The sequence below is a fragment of the Carex rostrata genome, chromosome 23 (genome assembly GCF_964058835.1).
Source record: "Carex rostrata chromosome 23, lpCarRost1.2, whole genome shotgun sequence".
In the NCBI taxonomy this organism is placed as follows: Eukaryota; Viridiplantae; Streptophyta; class Magnoliopsida; order Poales; family Cyperaceae; genus Carex; species Carex rostrata.
Window position 1 is genome coordinate 4,913,020 of NC_135940.1, and position 19,347 is coordinate 4,932,366.

At 33.6% G+C, this 19,347-nt stretch overlaps 1 protein-coding gene across 1 annotated transcript; it reads right to left on the reverse strand.

Moving 5' to 3' along the window:
* Positions 1–16,186: 16,186 nt before the first annotated feature.
* On the reverse strand, positions 16,187–19,074 carry LOC144574673 (very-long-chain aldehyde decarbonylase GL1-11). Its single transcript, XM_078324685.1, has 7 exons — positions 18,847–19,074; positions 18,225–18,362; positions 17,681–17,826; positions 17,474–17,593; positions 17,073–17,285; positions 16,650–16,730; positions 16,187–16,549 (listed from the first exon to the last, which is right to left on the reverse strand). Exons 1-7 carry the CDS (start codon positions 18,874–18,876, stop codon positions 16,471–16,473), a joined length of 807 nt encoding a protein of 268 aa, XP_078180811.1. The 5' UTR covers positions 18,877–19,074; the 3' UTR covers positions 16,187–16,470.
* Between the last annotated feature and the right edge of the window lie 273 nt (positions 19,075–19,347).

Genomic DNA, 19,347 nt, shown 5'->3' on the forward strand with positions numbered 1-19,347 from the left:
GATTGAAATACAACAAGGTGGTGTCAGTGAGGCCCAAGTGTCGGTGGAATCTTTCATCACATTTTTTGTTATGTTGCATATGTATATGAATATATGGACCAGAGTATAAATAGTACAGGTCATTATATTAGTTCGATCAAGGTACAGTGCATAGATCGTATATAAATATATGTGGATGATGTAGTTGATCTGTCACAAGCGAATATCATACCACTTTCGTTTATATTTTTATTTTATTTTTATTGTACTGCCTAAGTACATTTTATTGTTGGCTTTTCCAGTATTTACATAGAGGGTCTGCACTATCATATATAGTGTAATTAATTATTTGTCAAGATGCTATATATATATATATATATATATATATATATATATATATATATATATATATATTATTTTCTTTTTTATGTGGGACAAGCCCCTTGAAGCTTACCTCTTCTCTTCTCTTCCATCTTTTCTCCTCAGATTTCAGTGTCATGCCAAGACTTCATACAAATCTTATTTTATCCGAGTTAGCAAGCTCTCTCTATATATAGAGAGAGAAAGATGGGCTATGGTGAGTTGCGAAATAAGGACCTTGTTTTACTTCACGCTTATATCTTTGTTTTCGAAGTTCAAATAGTTGATCCAAACCGCTCAACATGATATCGATATTGAAATATGCTCGGAGACTAAATTTTACATTTTTGGAAATTTTTTACTATTTTTTTAGATAGGTAGAAAACCTTTGTTTTTGAATGGATTCTAGACCATAAAAAACAGTGATTTTGAAATATTCTAAAAAATTAGTAAAATTTAGTCTCCAAGCACATTTCAATATGGATAACATGTTGAGCAGTTCAGATCAGCTATTTGGTCTTTAAAAATGGAGATATGAGTGTGAAGTAAAACAAGATCCTTACTTTGCAATTCACCATAGCTCTCTCTCTCTCTCTCTCTATATATAGGGGCAGATCTAGAAATTTTCTCAGAGTAGGGTACTAATCTGGTTTAAAGAGCTAATAGAGTTCGAACCCATTAACTTATCGAGTAAACAATTACAACTCAGTCCCTATAACTATGTTTATTAAAAAATATGTTATAATTATAAAATCGATTGATACAGTATTGAAATATTTTTTCTAAGGTATAAAAGTTCGTTTGGCACAGTTCAAAGTGGTTCATAACAAATTAGCAAATTGAAGCCAAAACTTAGATAAAAATTTAATCAAAATATATATATTGAATAATAAAAGTCCCGAAAATTTCGACAGGTCCATTTTCTTAGAATTATAATGATAGATCCTACTGTCAGACTTTTCTTGTTCTCTTCTATTCTTTCATTCTATTTACAAAATATATAGAGCATCGCAGATGAAAAAAAATGAAATACTCAAAATCGACCAAATCTCAAAAGGAATCGGTTCAAGAATCAAACTAACTCAAGTCAGGACTAGGCACTATATCAAATTAGGGGTAGGCACACTAAACAATAAGTATTGGGTTGAAAAAAATTCAAATCCAGGGGTAGGCACTTGCCTACTCCTGTTTCTTCTTGGATCCGCCAATGTGTGTGTGTGTGTGTATAGAGAGAGGATCCACTTACACCTTTTTTGGTGACACCTGATTGCACCCTACATTTTCAAAGTCCAAACAGTCGATCTAAGCTGTCCAACATGATGGTTATATTCAAATGTTCTTGCAGATCAAATTTTACATTTTTTTTGAATTTTTTTACTATTTATTAAGATGGGTACACAAATTCAATGGTCTGAAAACAACGATTTTGGATAATACTTAATAAATAGTAAAAAAAATTCAAAAAGAAATATAAAATTTGATATGCAAGCACATTTTAATATATCCATTATGTTGAACGATTTGGATCGACTATTCGGATTTTGAAAACTTTAAAAATGTAGGGTGTAATCTAGTGTCACCGAAAAAGGGTGTAAGTGGATCCCTCCTTATATATATATATATATATATATATATAGAGAGAGAGAGAGAGAGAGAGAGAGAGAGATGGGCTACGGTGAGTTGCGAAGTAAAACGATGTGATCTCCATATTGAAATGTGCTTGGATACCAAATTTTACATTTTTTGGAATTTTTTTACTATTTATTAAGCCACTTTGAAAATTTGAAAATCCGGGTGAACAGTAAAAAACATTAAAAATTTCTGGATCACCGGATCGGTGATTTTCAAAGTGACTTAATAAATAGTAAAAAATTCTAAAAAATGTAAAATTTGGTCTCCAAGCACATTTCAATATGGAGAACAAGATGAACGGTTCGGATCGACGTATTGAACTTTAAAATCGCAAAATATGAGTGTGAAGTAAAATAGTCGCTTTACTTCGCAACTCACCGTACCTCATCTCTCTCTCTCTCTCTCTCTCTCTCTCTCTATATATATATATATATATATATATATATATAGGATTTGGCTATGGTGCTATGGGTTGTATAAAGGGCTACGGTGCTACGACTCAATATTTGAGTTTTCAAAATCCTAACGGTCGATCTGAACCGTTCATCTTATTCTCCATATTAATATGTGTTTGGAGACCAAATTTTACATTTTTTGGAAATTTTTTACTTTTTTTAGATAGGTAGAAAATCAAATATCTGAATGGTGTAGAATTTTTTAGATCAAGTGATTTTCTACCTATATAAAAAAATAGTAAAAATTTTCCAAAAAATGTAAAATTTGGTCTCCAAACACATATTAATATAGAGAACAAGATGAACGGTTCAGATCGACCGTTAGGATTTTGAAAAATCAAATATTGAACCGTAGCACCGTAGCTCTCTATGCAACCCATATCATAGTAGCCTTACTCTATATATATATATATATATATGGCTGTGGCTAATTTGCTGCCGCCTTTTTTTTTATTTTGTGATGTCCAAACAACAAATCCAAACCATTAGATGTTTAATTTATACTATAATCTACTTGGATACCAAATTTTACATTTTTTAGAATTTTTTTACTATTTATTAAGCTGGTTTGAAAACCGCTGATTTCAATGCTGCAGAAATTTACTGAAATCAGCAGTTTTCAAACCAGCTTAATAAATAGTAAAAAAATTCCAAAAAATATAAAATTTGGTCTCCAAGTAGATTATAATATATATTAAACATCTAACGGTTTGGATTTGTTGTTTGGACATCACAAAAACAAAAAGGGCAGCAGCACCTCCGGCTAAAATGCTGCCGGCAGCAAATTAGCTGGACCCTATATATATATATATGTATGTATGTATGTGTGTGTGTGTGTATATATATATATATATATATAAGAGGAGGGATCAAGTTACAACACTTGAAAGTTACAACAAAGTTACAACATTATTTTTTTTCATTTTCAAAGTCCAAATTGTCGATCCAAACCGTTAGATATTCAATCTATATTAAAATGTGCTTGCAGACCAAATTTTATATTTTTTGAAATTTTTTTGCTATTTATTAAGATGGGTACAAAATCGCTGTTTTTATTAAAATTCTGCACCATTAAAAACAGCAATTTTGTACCCATCTTAATAAATAGCAAAAAAATTTCAAAAAATGTAAAATTTGGTCTGCAAGCACATTTTAATATAGATTGAATATCTAACGGTTTGGATCGACGATTTGGACTTTGAAAATGAAAAAAAATGATGTTGTAACTTTGTTGTAACTTTCAAGTGTTGTAACTTGATCCCTCCTCTATATATAAATATGCTAATATGCTTTCGGTAGCACTTTGGCTGAAGTGCTACCGATTCAAATTTCAAAAAATTGCATTTGAAACTTCGAACTAAATAGCTCAATAAATTGTTATATATTGCACTCGTAGAATACCAATTTCTACTATTATTGAAATTTTTTTACTATTTTTTATGTTTGATGAAAGATGGCAAAAATGGTCTAAAATAGTGGCAAGCCTTCTTTTATTTTTAGGCCATTGATTGTTATCTTTCATAAATCATAAAAGATAGTAGAAAAAATTTCTAAAAATAGTAGAAATTGGTATTCTACGAGTTCAATATATAACCAATTTACTAAGCAATTTAGTTCGAAGTTTCAAATGTAATTTTTTGGAATTTGGACCGGTATCACTTCAGCCGAATTGCTACCGAAAGCATATTAGTGAGAGAGAGAGAGGTTGGTTAAGATCAAAGTGGTATAACTAAGGCCTCGATGCTATCAATTTTGTTTTTGCAATTTTAATGGTCAAATAGTGGACCTGAAGTGCTCAATGTGTTTGGAGACCAAATTTCTATTTTTTTGAAATTTTTTTACTAATTTTTATGGAATTTCTTAAGATCACTGTTTCTTATAATTAAAAATAAATAAATAGAACTAAAAAAATTGTGACTTTTAAAAATTCACAAAAATAAAAAAAATATAAAATTTGGCCTCCAAGTACATTTTAATATGGAGAAGTTGAGCACTTCAAATTGACTATTTTAACTTTGAAAATTACAAAAATAAATTGGTAGTACCAAGGCCTTGGTGATGCCACTTGATCTTAGCCAACCTCTATCTATATATATATATATACACTTTGATAGATTTTGGAGTCAAGCTCACCAAACAATTTGGTGAGCTTAAGAATACTCTAGCTCTACTCTATATATATATATACACACATATACATATATACAGACAGGAAAAAAAAGAGGGAGAGAGAGATGGGTAATACAATAAGCAAAATAAAAATATGAGCGCATACGCAAAATACTAAAAAAGAGTTCCAAATAAATGTAAATTCTGATCTCCAATTACATTTTAATGTGGAAATCTATGTTGAACACTTCAATTTCCTCCAATTGTGTGTCTCTGTATATATCTATATCCATATCAATCAATCTCTATATATATTAAGTTTGGATACGGATGACGGCGAGCTAAATATTTGAACTTTATCATTCAAGACTTCAAGTAGTCTTTCTTTCATGAAAAAATATTCTTGCATTTTTAATTTTATTTTTAAAATCACTTTAGGGGGTCATAAGGTAAAAGAAAGATAATGGTCTCCAAGCACATTTTAATTGCAAGCATTGTTTTGGAATTTTATTAATTGGAGACCAAATTTACATTTTTTTTAGAATTTTTTTTACGATTTTTGGAATAGGTAGAATTTTGTTTTCTATATATGGTCTAAATTTTTTTAAATCAATGCAAGCACATTTTAATATGAATGTCATGTTGAACGGTTTGGATCGACAATTTGAACTTTACAAACACAAAAATGACTTAAACATATGATGTTGAAATTCTTATATAAGAGAGAGAGAGAGTCCGGCTAATGCGCTCCTCTAGTATTTCAACAATATGTTTTCAGCCTTCAAAATATATCGAATCGGCTTCAAATGATAAATCTAAATTGTTCAAACCGGTTTCTTTAATGAGAGCTTCGTTTTCATATAAAAAAAATTAATTTTCGAAGTTAATTACTATCAAGTTAAGAGATAAAAAAATATATTTTTAATAAAATAGTGCATTAAAATGCGCACAAAATCGATCCTTTATACTTGGATGACTTGACAACAAAATCCTTCATACTCTATACGGTGAAAAGCACATCCAAAATTTAAAAATTTAAGGAATTATTTTAATTTAGTGAACAATATATATTTCAAAGATTTAAAATAAAATACCATATATTATTAAAGAGGATGAATTAATATTGCACGTACGCTGGATATAAGTTTTTTTTTTGTTTATATATGCGTATATACTTTTGCAGAAAATATAATTAATCTGGTACCTAGAAACCCAAACAATAAATTAGTACGTAGTGAAAGCAACGATTAGTTAAGAATGAATTCCTTATTCCTTGTCCATATCAAAGGTCACATACGCATAATTATGTGTGTCCACATGGCAATCAGGTCTGTGCATTCACATGGCAAGTTTAGCAACAAATGCATAGGTCCCACATTTCCAATTCTTTTCTTCATGCATATTTCTTCTTCTTCGAAGGAGACACCATGTAACTAAATCTCACAAGCAAAAGCAACCATATATATATATATATATATATATATATATATATATATATATATATATATATATATAGGCTGTGGCTAATTTGCTGCCGGCAGCATTTCTGCTGGCAGTGCTGCCGCTGTTTTTTTTATTTTGTGATGTCCAAACAATAAATCCAAACCATTAGATGTTTAATCTATATTATAATCTACTCGGAGATCAAATTTTACATTTTTTGGAATTTTTTTACTATATATTAAGCTGGTTTGAAAACCGCTGATTTCAATGCTGCAGAAATTTACTGAAATCAGCGGTTTTCAAACCAGCTTAATATATAGTAAAAAAATTCCAAAAAATGTAAAATTTGGTCTCCAAGTAGATTATAATATAGATTAAACATCTAACGGTTTGGATTTGTTGTTTGGACATCACACAGCTAAATATAGCCCCGGCAGCACCTCTACTGAAATGCTGCCAGCAGCAATTTAGACAGACCCTATATATATATATTAAATATTGCATATATAGTTGCATGCATATATGATATCTCTTTCTAGTTCCCCACCGAGTAATAAAATCTAACTCATCTCTATCACTTCAAGCATATATCTTCAATCAACACTAGTCAAAATGTCATTATCACTTGATTTTTTTTTCTTAATTATTGTCGAGGTTATTCAATTCAGAAAGCAATCGCTCGGATTGGTTAATGTGACTTAATAGTTAGTGTAAGCATTAATTAGTTGGATTGTTGACCAAATTAATTCGTACCCCCAGCAGGCAGCTAGATACATAGCACTCGCAGTAAAATCGGCCAATAAATACATGTAATTCAATTCAGTTCATTCATCCGTGATCTCTTCCGAAATTATATTGTATATATATATATATATGACAAAAGGTTTCTGTCTACTGAGTTTTGTCCACCATCTGTCCACTACACTATCCATTTCCGATTTAACTGTCTTCAACCGTCTCTCCGCTATCCACTTTATAACGGCCTATTTAAACACCGACGGACGACGGAACCTTCCTTTTTTTTGAATTTCATTTCCGATATTTTCAAATCCGATCAGATTTTCTCCGCATTTGGTGATTGCCTTCCTCTTTCACACGATGCCAGATTCATTCCATTCGCCATTCGCGATTGACTTCCTCTTTGCTCTTTCATTCAAACGATTGGCGAGCTCTCTTCCGTAGTTCGAAGCTAATTTCATTCAAATGATTGGTGATTGCACAGGTTTATACGCGGGTTAAAGGCAAGAAGGAATCTGGTCCATCTCATTCATCGGCCTAACTTGACCTTATTGAAAGTGAAAGAAGAAGAGCTAAAACAGCAATAAGCCGTTGGATTTCTTGCCTGATTCATTTTCTCTTTCTGATAACTCTTCTCTAGTTCGTCGCGATTTCTACGGAGCTAGTCACGATATCATAGCAACTGAAATTGATTCAAACGAAATCGTAATTGTTGTTGTTTTTTTATTTACCTTCTCTTATTCATTTTTCCTTTGCAATGTCGATTTTAATTGAGATTACTTACTCGATCTTGTTTTTTATACATGATCGCAATGGAACCTTCAATCATGGAGCGCGATCGAATAGAAGTTGTTTTTGTTGAAGAGCACGGCAAAAATTCAAATCTAGTAAGTTATTTCTGTTGAATTTGTTGTTTTCGTTGTATACAGTAACAGATCTAGCATTTCAAATGAAATCTGGAGAAAAGAGATGATAGAGAGGCGATATGGAGTATTGATCTGTTAATTTTACTGTATTGCCCCGTTAATTTTACAGTATTCATCTTGTCATTTTACAGTATTCATCTTGTGAAAATCTGGAGGAAATAGATGATAGAGAGGCGATATGGAGTATTAATCTGTTAATTTTACAGTATTGCCTTATTAATTTTACAGTATTCATCTTGTCATTTTACAGTATATATCTTGTGGAAATCTGGAAGAAAGAGATGATAGAGAGGCGATATGGAGTATTGATCTGTTAATTTTATAGTATTGCCCTGTTAATTTTACAGTATTCATCTTGTGGAAATCTGGAGGAAAGAGATGATAGAAAGGCGATATGGAGTATTGATTTGTTCATTTTACAGTATTTATCTTGTAATTTTACAGTATTCATATTATAATTTTACAGTATTCATCTTGTGAAAATCTGGAAGAAAAATATGATAGAAAGGCTTCTTACTCATCCGAACAATATTCAATTGAAAATTCTACTGTATACAAGATTCAATTTTACAGTTCTGCTGATTCAATTTTACAGTATACAAGATTCAATTGTAAATTTTACTGTGTAGAAGATTCAATTTTATAGTATACAAGATTCAATTGAAAATTTTACTGTATACAAGATTCAATTTTACAGTATACAAGATTCAATTTTACAATATACAATATTCAATTTTACAATATACAATATTCAATTTTACAGTATACAAGATTCAACCCAGTGCGGACACTAATAATTAACTCTAACTGCCAATAACCGCTAATAACTAAATCTAACTGCCAATAACTTCCTATAACTGTAATTTTTGAAAGTACAGTTTGAAAGTACATTTATTTTGTCCTGTTGTGCAAGTTGCAATCTCTTTCTAACTATCATGAGACCATTTCAAATAGTTGCTGGATGTTTTGTGATTAAGTGATATATTTTATGTGATATATTGTATAATTATACAGCATGTAGAAGTAATTTTACAGTATTCGCGCAAGTTAAAGCTGTGGACAAATGGTAGACAAAAGGCTGTGGACAATTAGACGCTTCCAAAAAAAAAAATTCCAATAATATTTATATTTCCAAACGAAACCCGAATTTCAATTAAGAAATATTGATGTATAATTAACTAAGTTTGGCGCAATACCAAGTGACAAGATGGCAATGGCGCCCTTAAACTCAGAAGGTCTTAACTTGTTAAAATCTGAGTGATGATATCAACACTACTATTTTTTTATTAACACAACACTATCTAAATATTTTAATATATAGACAAATTTATCCTTTATTAACTATTTTCTTAAAAAACTGTATCTCTCATTCACCATTATAGAATTTTCTTTCCTTAAAAGTTTCTTAGAAAAATAAAATTATTCCTTCACTCTCATACATTATTATATATTTTTATTTCTTTAAAAGTTAATTAATAAATTAAATAAATATTTGAGCATATTCGTTATTTATATATTTCATCATACTTTTAAGTTTTTAAATATATTACAAAAATGAAATATTTAATTATGTTATTGAAAATCTATCATTATATTTGTTTATTTTACCCAACTCCACAAATATCTACTTAAAGAAAAAAAAATTGGCAAAATATTTTTTGTTGGATATAAATCTATGGATACAAATATGAATAAATTTCACCAACAATATTTTTTCAGACAAGATCTATTCAATTATTTTTCATTGAATATATTCATTACTATATTTGTTATAGATAATAAAACTCATTTAAATGAAGAAATCAAGAAAAAACATGTTAGAAAAAGGGTTTTTCAAAATGAAAAACGTTTATAATATATCTTTTAAATGAAGAATATTCCATGCTCTATGTTGTAATATTTTGAATTTTTTGTTATAATTAAATTTATTAATTGTGAAAAAATTATTTTTGCTGTTGAGAAAAGAGATATATAGACAAGTTTTTAATTTTATTATTATTTTTGGATGGGGAGAGGATGGGAAATTTCATGGGACGGTGGAAATGGAGTATATGTATTTTTTTGTGCTTTTTAGATAAACAAGATTTCAATTCAGATAATAGAAGGCGATCCATAAAAATCAATTTGTTTTAAAAGAAAATAGTAGAAAACCAAAACAAAAAAGAACCTTATAATAGCTTGATAAATAACAATAATAGAATCACTAAAAGCTCCAATCAAATATTGTTTTTTTTTTCTCTATGAAGAAGATAGACGGATTAAGAAAGTACATTAAAAATATACTAGCATTAAAAAGTTTCTAAATTAAGGAAACAACAGAAGTAATTGATTGTGGAGGATAATTTTATCTATCAAATAGAAATTTTAAATTGTGTTGTATTAGTAACATAATTTTATAGTGTTAATATCAGCTCCCTTAAAATCTTGACATATATAAATTTTTATTGGTACGGACTAGATTATTTTCCAGACAGTTATAGTATAAATTTAATTTATAGAGAAACCTAACAAGATAGGTCAGCTGTCTGTGGTTTTAATATTCTAACCCGGAAATCAATTTTCCGGTCACCTTAAACTGATAGATCTTACACTTTTTCCACTCACTGACCTTATGATCTCTCTCTCTTTCACCCAAAAAAATGAAGACTATGTCCGGTTCAAAAGAATGCAAATTTGTTTTGGTTCACCAATTTTAAAACGTCATATTATCCTGCATATATTTCACCGAAATTTTTAAATATACCATATTATGAAAAATAATAAACCGAAACACCATTTTTTTTCTAAATTTTTTAAAAATGTAATAGCCGCATCTAGAGAAAGCGGGCACCTATTATGGGCCGCTTCTAGGGGATGCGGCCACCCTGGCCCTATAAATAGGGGCCTCTGGTGTCGGATTTCCTCACAATTTCAGAAATTTTTCAATCCCTTCGAATCGGGTAAGTTTCTTCTTCTTTCTAATTTCAATTTTTAGTTTAGGAGTAGAATTAGGGTTTAGTATTTAGGATTTAGGATTTAGGGTTTAGAATTTGTGATTTAGATATTGACCAAAATAAATATCGAATTGAACCAAACTTAGTTATTAGTTATTGACCAAAATAAATATCGAACTGGATCAAAATTAGTTATCGACCAAAATAAATATTGAATTGTACCAAAATTAGTTATATCTCAAAATGATTAGTTTATTTTTTCAAAAGTACTTATTTTTACCAGACCAAGTAAATTAGGTCCAAATTTTAAGTAGGTGTAGAAGTAGGAGTAGGGTTTAGAATTTGTGATTTAGATATTGACCAAAATAAATATTGAATTGTACCAACTTAGTTATTGACCAAAATAAATATCGATCTGTACCAAAATTAGTTATTGAACAAAATAATTAGTTTATTTTATCAAACGTAATTATTTTTACCAGACCAAGTAAATTAGGTCCAAATTTGAAGTAGCTGGCAAAATTAAGACCAAAATATAATTGCAAATCCTAATAAGACCAAAATATTAAATACAACATGGCATCTATGAGAGACATACCTTCTTTCAGTCGAGGTGCAGCCCCTATACCCACTCCGTTTAAGATGTCATAGTACGTCCAGGAGGCGTTTACATTTGTGGTCCCCGGCATCCGGTACTGCACTGATCGGGTATCAAACTTTCTCTGGTACCCGAATGCGGAGCACCGTATATTAGAGGCTGCCACTAGGGTAAGTTTTATATTATTAATAAAATTATAAATTTATTTCTAATTTTATTTGTATGAATATTTGAATGATCTGACATTTCTTTTTAATTTAGGGACTAGATGCAGTTACGGTACACCACAACAAGATGTGGCTTAAGTACTAGACGACCTATGCTGGGACATTACGTGCCATGGGATTGTATCAGCTATCCCAAATGGCTGAGGAGAATGCCGACGAGGGATTGTGCTCTGGGTTCATTGAGCGATAGCGTCCCAAGACCCATTCATTCCATCTCCCCCACGCTGAGATGACAGTTACCCTACAGGATGTCAGCTGTCTGTGGGGCATGACTATTGTCGGGGAGCCTGTGACGAGCGTTGAGTACGGGGATTTTAGGTCCTTGTGCCAGGATTTGCTGGGGATACCACACTCTCAGCTGTGAGCCAGGATTTAGGTCCTGGTGCCAGAAGAGAGACGCAAATACCCAGATCTCCCCCCAGTATCATCAGCTTGGCTAAGCTGAGAGCCGCCTTCAGGGAGTTTCCAGCTCCTAGTAGTCATCCCTCTCAGGTACTTAAATTTTATCTTATTTATTTATAGAAAATTTAAGTTTTCTTCTAAAAAATGTTCTAATTAAAATAAATAACAGGCCACAATTGATCAGCACTTGCGTGCATACATTCTGGAGATGATCACTTGCAAGTTATTCCCTGATTCACACGGAGTATGTGACTTGAAATTATTGTTAAAAAAATTTAATATGGAAAATACCATCACTAGACTTGTTGTTAACACTAACATTGTACAGGGGTCTTAATCAAACCTGCCTGAAGAAGAACAACACCTTTATTGGACCATGCATGTTGTTGCAGCATTGGTCCTGGGCGCATCTGATTGTTAGCCGTCCGACAATCACTTGCAAGACAGATATGCCGGATTGGGGAAGGCCCGAGCCAAACACATACCCTGCAGACGCGTATAGGTATGGCTATCCGAAGACCTATGTCGGGGTAGGTCATGGCGGGACACTTGGCATCAATCACTGGAGACAGGAGATCGAGCATCTCAGGGATGATCCATATTATGTGACCTGGGAACTCTACAGAGAATATGTAAGTTCTTATTTTATTATAAATTTGATCTAAATAAATTTTTACATCTTGGCACTTGGATTGATGTAAGTGTTAAAATCTATAAAAAATTCAGGTCGAGGTAGATAGGGTACATCAGACCTACCTTGAGATATATCCTGAGAGATGTCGGCAGCAGGAGCGTTACTGGCGTGCCGAGGTGCCGCTCATATGTTATTATTAGGTACAACATTTTCAATTTACTTTATAAATTTCAGATAGACAATCTTCATTAAAAAAACCTACTAAATTCAGATTGTCGAGCATCATTATCCCAGACGGGTTATGAGACAATTCGGATTGCGTCAGATACCTCCTCCCCCAATGCTGATTAGTGAGGACACCTGGCGACAACTTCATTTAGCCAGTGACATCTCTCCGGGTAGAGACTGGGCGCATTGGCACAGATAATACTTCCAGCTGGCATCCGCTGCCACCCCACCCATAGCTGAGGAGCACCGTCGCATGGACGTACCGCCAGTGTAAGAATCTATTTTTTTTAATGTCTCTATTGAATCTTTATGATTGTAATATCTGACTTATTTTAAAAAAAAATACAGGCTTTATAGAGATTGGTATCAGGAGAATGGCGCATACACGGTGTATTTAGAGGGGTGTATCACCGACAACCCTCACGAGCACGCACCAAGGCCAAGGGATCGGTTTGGACGGGTCCATGGTATCATTCCAGTCGGCAAACCGTTTGCATCTACAGTATGTTTACTTTAAAAAACTTGCAATATTTACATCTGTACAACATTTATATATTGTTTTACTCTCATTTTTGCAGGCCTTATATCTGGTGAAGAACTGCGTCATAGTGGCGACAATGGCCACAGTGCGGGGCTGGAAGAGGCTTGGGAAATCCATCCTCAAGCACAATGTACCTGCAATGTGCGCATGTGGGTACAGGACGCGCCTTGACTCTCTCCTGAGATGTGCAGGATTGCCTTGATGTGATGCTATTGATGACATATCGGATGAGCCTGATATCTACGCCGTGTATGCTGGTGACGAGGCTATTTGGGCTATGGTCCAGGCTGCTGAGACTGTCGGTCAGGCGTTCGACAGAGGTGCTGAGAGGTTGCGCCAGCGCGCCGTAGAGCAGACCGTCCCTACTCATGCCGCGCAGACTTAGGAGCATGTCCCTACTCAGGCTGCGCATCATGTGGTATGATTTTTAAAAATATACAACTGTGCCTTTTTAAAAAAAAAATTAAATAATGCATAACTAATTTGTAAATTTGTAGGGGGAGCGGGGCTTCAATCTCGATACAGACCCCGATGGTTTGTATTCTCCGGGTTATGTTCCGACTTAGTCGATGCCTCCTGCATATCTACAAGGTTTGTTCAGCCTCACCTCTTCCCGCCGTTTCCTGACACTTCCACACAGCCGACTCAGTATCCTCCCTGTCTAGACTTTGCTGGCACCTCCACACAGTATCCTCCCATCTCCATGGATGATCCTATCATGAGATGTGCCTACGGTTTATTCCCATCGGCTGAGACTGCACAGACAGTAGCATTTGGTCCTGCAGTCCAGCAGTTGACCGAGATTGTAGAGGATGTTGAGGCCGCTGAGTTAGATGATTCTGTCGACCACACGCCACTCGTGCTGCGAATTCGAGGGTTGAGGGCTAGGAGACAGAGGCAGCCGTTCAGTCATTTTGACTATTAGATTGTAGTTTATTTTCGTACTTTTTTTACTGTAGTTTTTGTCAGATACTATAATTTATTATATCAGGATACTTATTTTGTCAGATATAGTTTATTTATCGTACTATTTCAATTTTTTATTTGTTATTTTTATTTCGTAACGACATATCGAACAAATGAATAAAACAAAACAAAAAAAATACAATTATAACTATTTTTAAAATAAAAACAACACAATTACAACTATTTTCAAATAAATAATACAATTACAACTATATAATAACTATTTAAAAAAAACAAAATAAATATATATATCCTGGAAAAAAAATAATAAAATAAGGTGGCCGCATCCTCTAGAAGTGGCCCAGAATAGGTGCCCGCTTTGCCTAGATGCGGCCACCTAAAAGGTGTCCGCTTCTAAGGGATGCGGTCATGGCATTTTTTAAATTTTCAGAAAAAAAATAGTGTTTTGATTTATTATTTTTTAGAATATGGTATATTTAAAAATTTCGGTATATTTCACGACGTCATATGACCCAAATCATTCCCTTGAAGCTGAGCATAGTTGCATAAATTGTTTTAGATGAAGCACATAATACACTCCTGTGTATAATTGTGTCTAACATCAGGCCTCTGATTAGCTTCTGTTTGTTTCATCAAATTCTAAGCCTACCTACATTGTACGACAAGAGGTACTAATTATATCACTTAGTCTTGAATGTTGATTAAAAATAATGGTGCTAAATCCATCCCAGCTACATTTATATACAAATGCATGGTGTTCCTAGATATATAGATTGTGCAGCTGAAAATTAAGATCGTTTTCAATGCAATGGTGTCCCTAGATATATATAGATTGTGCAGCTGGAAATTAATCAATACATTTCCTTGAGATGTGTGTCATTATCATATCGGACCATAACAATTAAACTGTCATGTCATCTATCAAATCAACATGTGTACGTAGGTACTTGGCACGAATGATTAATTAGCATGCTGTTTGAGTTACTGCCACTGAAATCCTTTCAGCGATGATTCCTTGTTTGAGGAAATCAAGTAATTTCTTAAATGACGAGTTATCTTGAGGGCAAAATTACAAATGTCTGTAATGTATAGTTAAAAGTTGAACATGACTGAAATCATTTTATCTGAATACCCGACTTACATATATCGTATTTTTCGATAAGACAGTATAGATAAGAACCCTTTAGTGGATGAAGATTCAGACGAGAAATAATAATTTATCCCCCTCTTCTCCCGTCCCCCTTGTCCGACTTCCATAGAAGTTATGCTGATATATATGAAGCATGAAAATAGATGTCCTTGGCCCTTGATACGAAGTATGAACCTGTTCACTGATTAAGGGGACCTGACCTCAGATGTATAATTATAATCTTTCTAGCTATTGTACAGGTACAAAGGATGTTTTACAATTCAAGGCCGCGTCAGGGAGTACTTGAGCTGGAATTAAATTTAATTGTACACACAGTTTTGGGTTTAGATGGCCTGAATTCCATCGCAGGCTTAAAGCTTAATCATTTTGGGCACGGACAATTAAATTAATTAGGCTGCGGCCTCACTAAAATTGTGTCACAATAAGCCTATGTTAGTCTGATACTTCATATATAGTCCCGTACCAATATCATATCCAATCGTATCAGTATCCATATGCTTTTGAAAATTGTCGTATCACTATATCCATATCGTATCCGATACATTTACCATATCCACAACATAAGTCTATGTTACTTTGATACTTCATATATAGTCTCGTACCAATATCATATCCAATCGTGTCAGTATCCGTATACTTTTGAAAATTGCCATATCACTATATCCATATCGTATCCAACACAATTACCGCATCCACACAATTACCGCATCCACACAACACAAGTACAATCTATAGATAACACTTTTGAGGCTGAAATTGTATCACTAAGCAATGTTGTATTTCCGACACTATCAAATAAAATACAATCCATATGAGCCCACTTAATTATGATATTCAGCAATTTCACTGGCAAAGATGCAATCATGATTCATGAACAAGGAATATAATAAAATAAATAAACACAGAGAGAGAACTTGGATTGAGCTTAGCATTCAAACATTATGATATAGCATCATACAAAAGGAATACACATCCATTAAGACGGAAATCGATACCAAAAGGTTAATCAAGTAAAACTGGTACGTTCTTTTCTGCAACCAACCAGCGATAAACTTGCCACGTCAGTTCGTCGACCAACAAATGCAATAAAAGAAAAAGAAAAAGAAAAAAAAAGAGGCATATCTAACTCCGCAATAAAAGGTAGATGAGGTGAAAATGATTGGGGATGGATAACAAGCCACTCTAGATTTACAAGTTCTTAGCATCCGTTTCTCCCACCTCCTCTAGCGCCTTCATCTTACGGTACCCTTTGTCCGTGCCAAAGATCCTGCTCCAATTTTAATTAATTTATTACAAATAACAATCAATGGAACCATCTAGTAAGATCAAAGGGGTCTAAAATTCTCATGATAGGAGGGAGTGCTTACCAATCCATGTAAGTAAAAGTAGAAGAGTAATTGCCAGATTTGGTGTACAGCACCCGGTGATGGTAGTCATGAAAATCAGCCCTACATAACAAATTCAGAAAGAAAAAAGTGCAATGATTCCATCATTCAAAGGGTATAATTTCGTGTTGAGATAACCCATTAGCTACGGTGTAGTACAATGGCAAACTTTAATAACCAAATGGAGCAAACCCACCCTTCTATATATTGTTTTCCTGTGATGTGATGTGCTACTATTGGAAGCACAAAGAAATAGCCCTCTTGATAGACAATCGGGTGCTTTTGGCCTTTAATTTACAAGAACTGGGTATATACTTATGAAACAATTCCCATAAGGGATGTAGTGCCATAAATAAAAAAGTGAATGATGGAGTGTAAAGGAAAGAGAAGAGAGCAGAAACAGACCCGCCGTAGAGAGGCAAGAAGTTAGAAGGGCTCCAGGGAAAGTGGTAGCCGCTGTGGCACTCCACTGTCTCCAGAACCCTCAACGCCATCCACAGCCACAGCGTCAATAGGTGCGGCCCCGTCAGAGCAGGGCCCACTATCGTTGCAAACCCAAGAAACAGAATTTCAGCTGGATGTGCATACTCCGATGTCAACCCGAATGGGGTGGCATATCTGTCAAAATATACTTTATTCTTAACTTATTATTTCATTCACCACTCAATATTACTATGTATGTATTTGGAATGTTGATGATGAGATGAAAACAATTTCAGACAATTTTGTACTGACTTGACTTGGTTGGCGATGTAACATTTGGTGAAATATGCCAAAATGGAAAAGAAAAATATGAAAATACTGACTCATGGTGCACACTGTGGACATGCTTGTAGAGCCACTTGGTGTGTAATGCACGGTGACCCCAGTAGAAGACAAAATCCTCCAATATGAAGTAGAACAACACCTGAGATACTACCTCCGACCTGAGATACTATCTCCACGTCAGGATGAATGACACACTCCATTTAAGTAAAACTAAAACAAATATAAAGAAAAGAATATCTTGTTACCAGGGAGGCAAAGGGAGGGAGCTACGCAAGCCCATGAACTTGAAGGCAGGATAGGAGGCAGTCATCAGAGGCAGGTTGACACACACATGGTACATGACCAGCCGCCACACACACCTATCCTGATACGATGGTGTGTTGCTCTTTTTCTGCATCCGATAACAATTTTACAAACTCAGATTAATTTTTAAAAAAATTGAAGAGAGGCACAATTCCTTAGTTTAGTTTAGTTTCTCCTCGTATTTAATTTTGTTTGTTTGACTAATTTAGAGAACCTAATAAAATTAAGTACTGTTTATGTCCTTCAAGTCACAATTACAAATTTTTTGTAGATAAATTCATTCATTGGTAAATTGTACTACATCTCTCTCAAATATTAAACTAACTATTGGTATTCTAATAGTGCCAAAATTTATCAATTTGCTTAAGCCATAAATGTAAGATTTGTGATAACAGAGTCATTCTTTCTACAAAATATTTAAGGCAGAACTTACACAAATTTAGAAAAAGAGAACAAAGAAATAAAGAAAGAAAGAAAGAATTGAACCTGAATTTTGTACTTGCTGAAGAATCCGAAGCGCTCAAAGTAAAGAGAGGGGAGGCCGGACAAAAAGAAGACGCTCTCATGGAGGAGGAATGTCACCACCGTTGCCAGTTGAAATTCACTGAAATTCGATGTCAGATACTGCACCAACGCACAAACAACCACTGAATTAATCCTCTAACTTACTCTTAGCAATTTATTTTAATTATTCAGTACTGAATCAGTATTTATTTATTGACAGTCACAAGATTCTCATATTGATTAGCGCAAATCTTAAATTCTTTCAAGCACTACTGAGACCAATTTGATCGGAAATGGATCTGTACAACATACTGAACAGACTTCGAATTAGAAATTCGAAGCAAAATGCTCAAGTAAGAGGAACTATGAAGAGATGAAAAATTGATTAAACAAGAAAATAGTCTTGTAGATCCAAAAATTAGCATTGCACATTGTTGGGCATCCCATATACAGAGACGAATCTATCAAAATATTGGCATTTGCTTTGCAAAATCGAACTAAAAGAAAAGAATTTGAAATAAAAAGGAGAAAGAGAGAGTCGATCGAGGAATGGAGAATAATGTAGGAAGAAGATCTGGATGAGGGGGGGGAGAGGAGGGAGAACCTGCCACCCAGATTCGATAGGAGACGCCATGGATTTGGGAGAGAAGCGATATCTTCTCTTCTCTTGTCTTTGTAGTTTGTATCCTTCCTTTGAGAGTTCGTTGTTTGTTTGTGATTTGTGAATGAATATATAAAGGTTTTAAGGGATTTGTTATTTGGGATGCAAAGGGAAGGGGAAGTGAGGTTTTGCGATCGACTCGGTGTTTCTGTCTGTGAGAGACACGGCCTCAATACCTCTGCAGTCCAGATTTTAGCGGGCTACTTTTTCACTTCAGTCCTTTATTTTATTATTTTCTTCTCCCTATGAATATAAACAATGAAAATGAAATAAATCGCAATTCTGAATATGAATGAGATGGTTGGTGTATTTTCGTTTTAGTCCCAGGAACTATGTTTCTTTTTTTCTCGAGAAATGGCGAACAATCAATCATTCTCATTATACGGTTCATACGGCACACAAACAGAGTTAGGAGGAATTAACTAAATTCAGGGTTTAAGATTG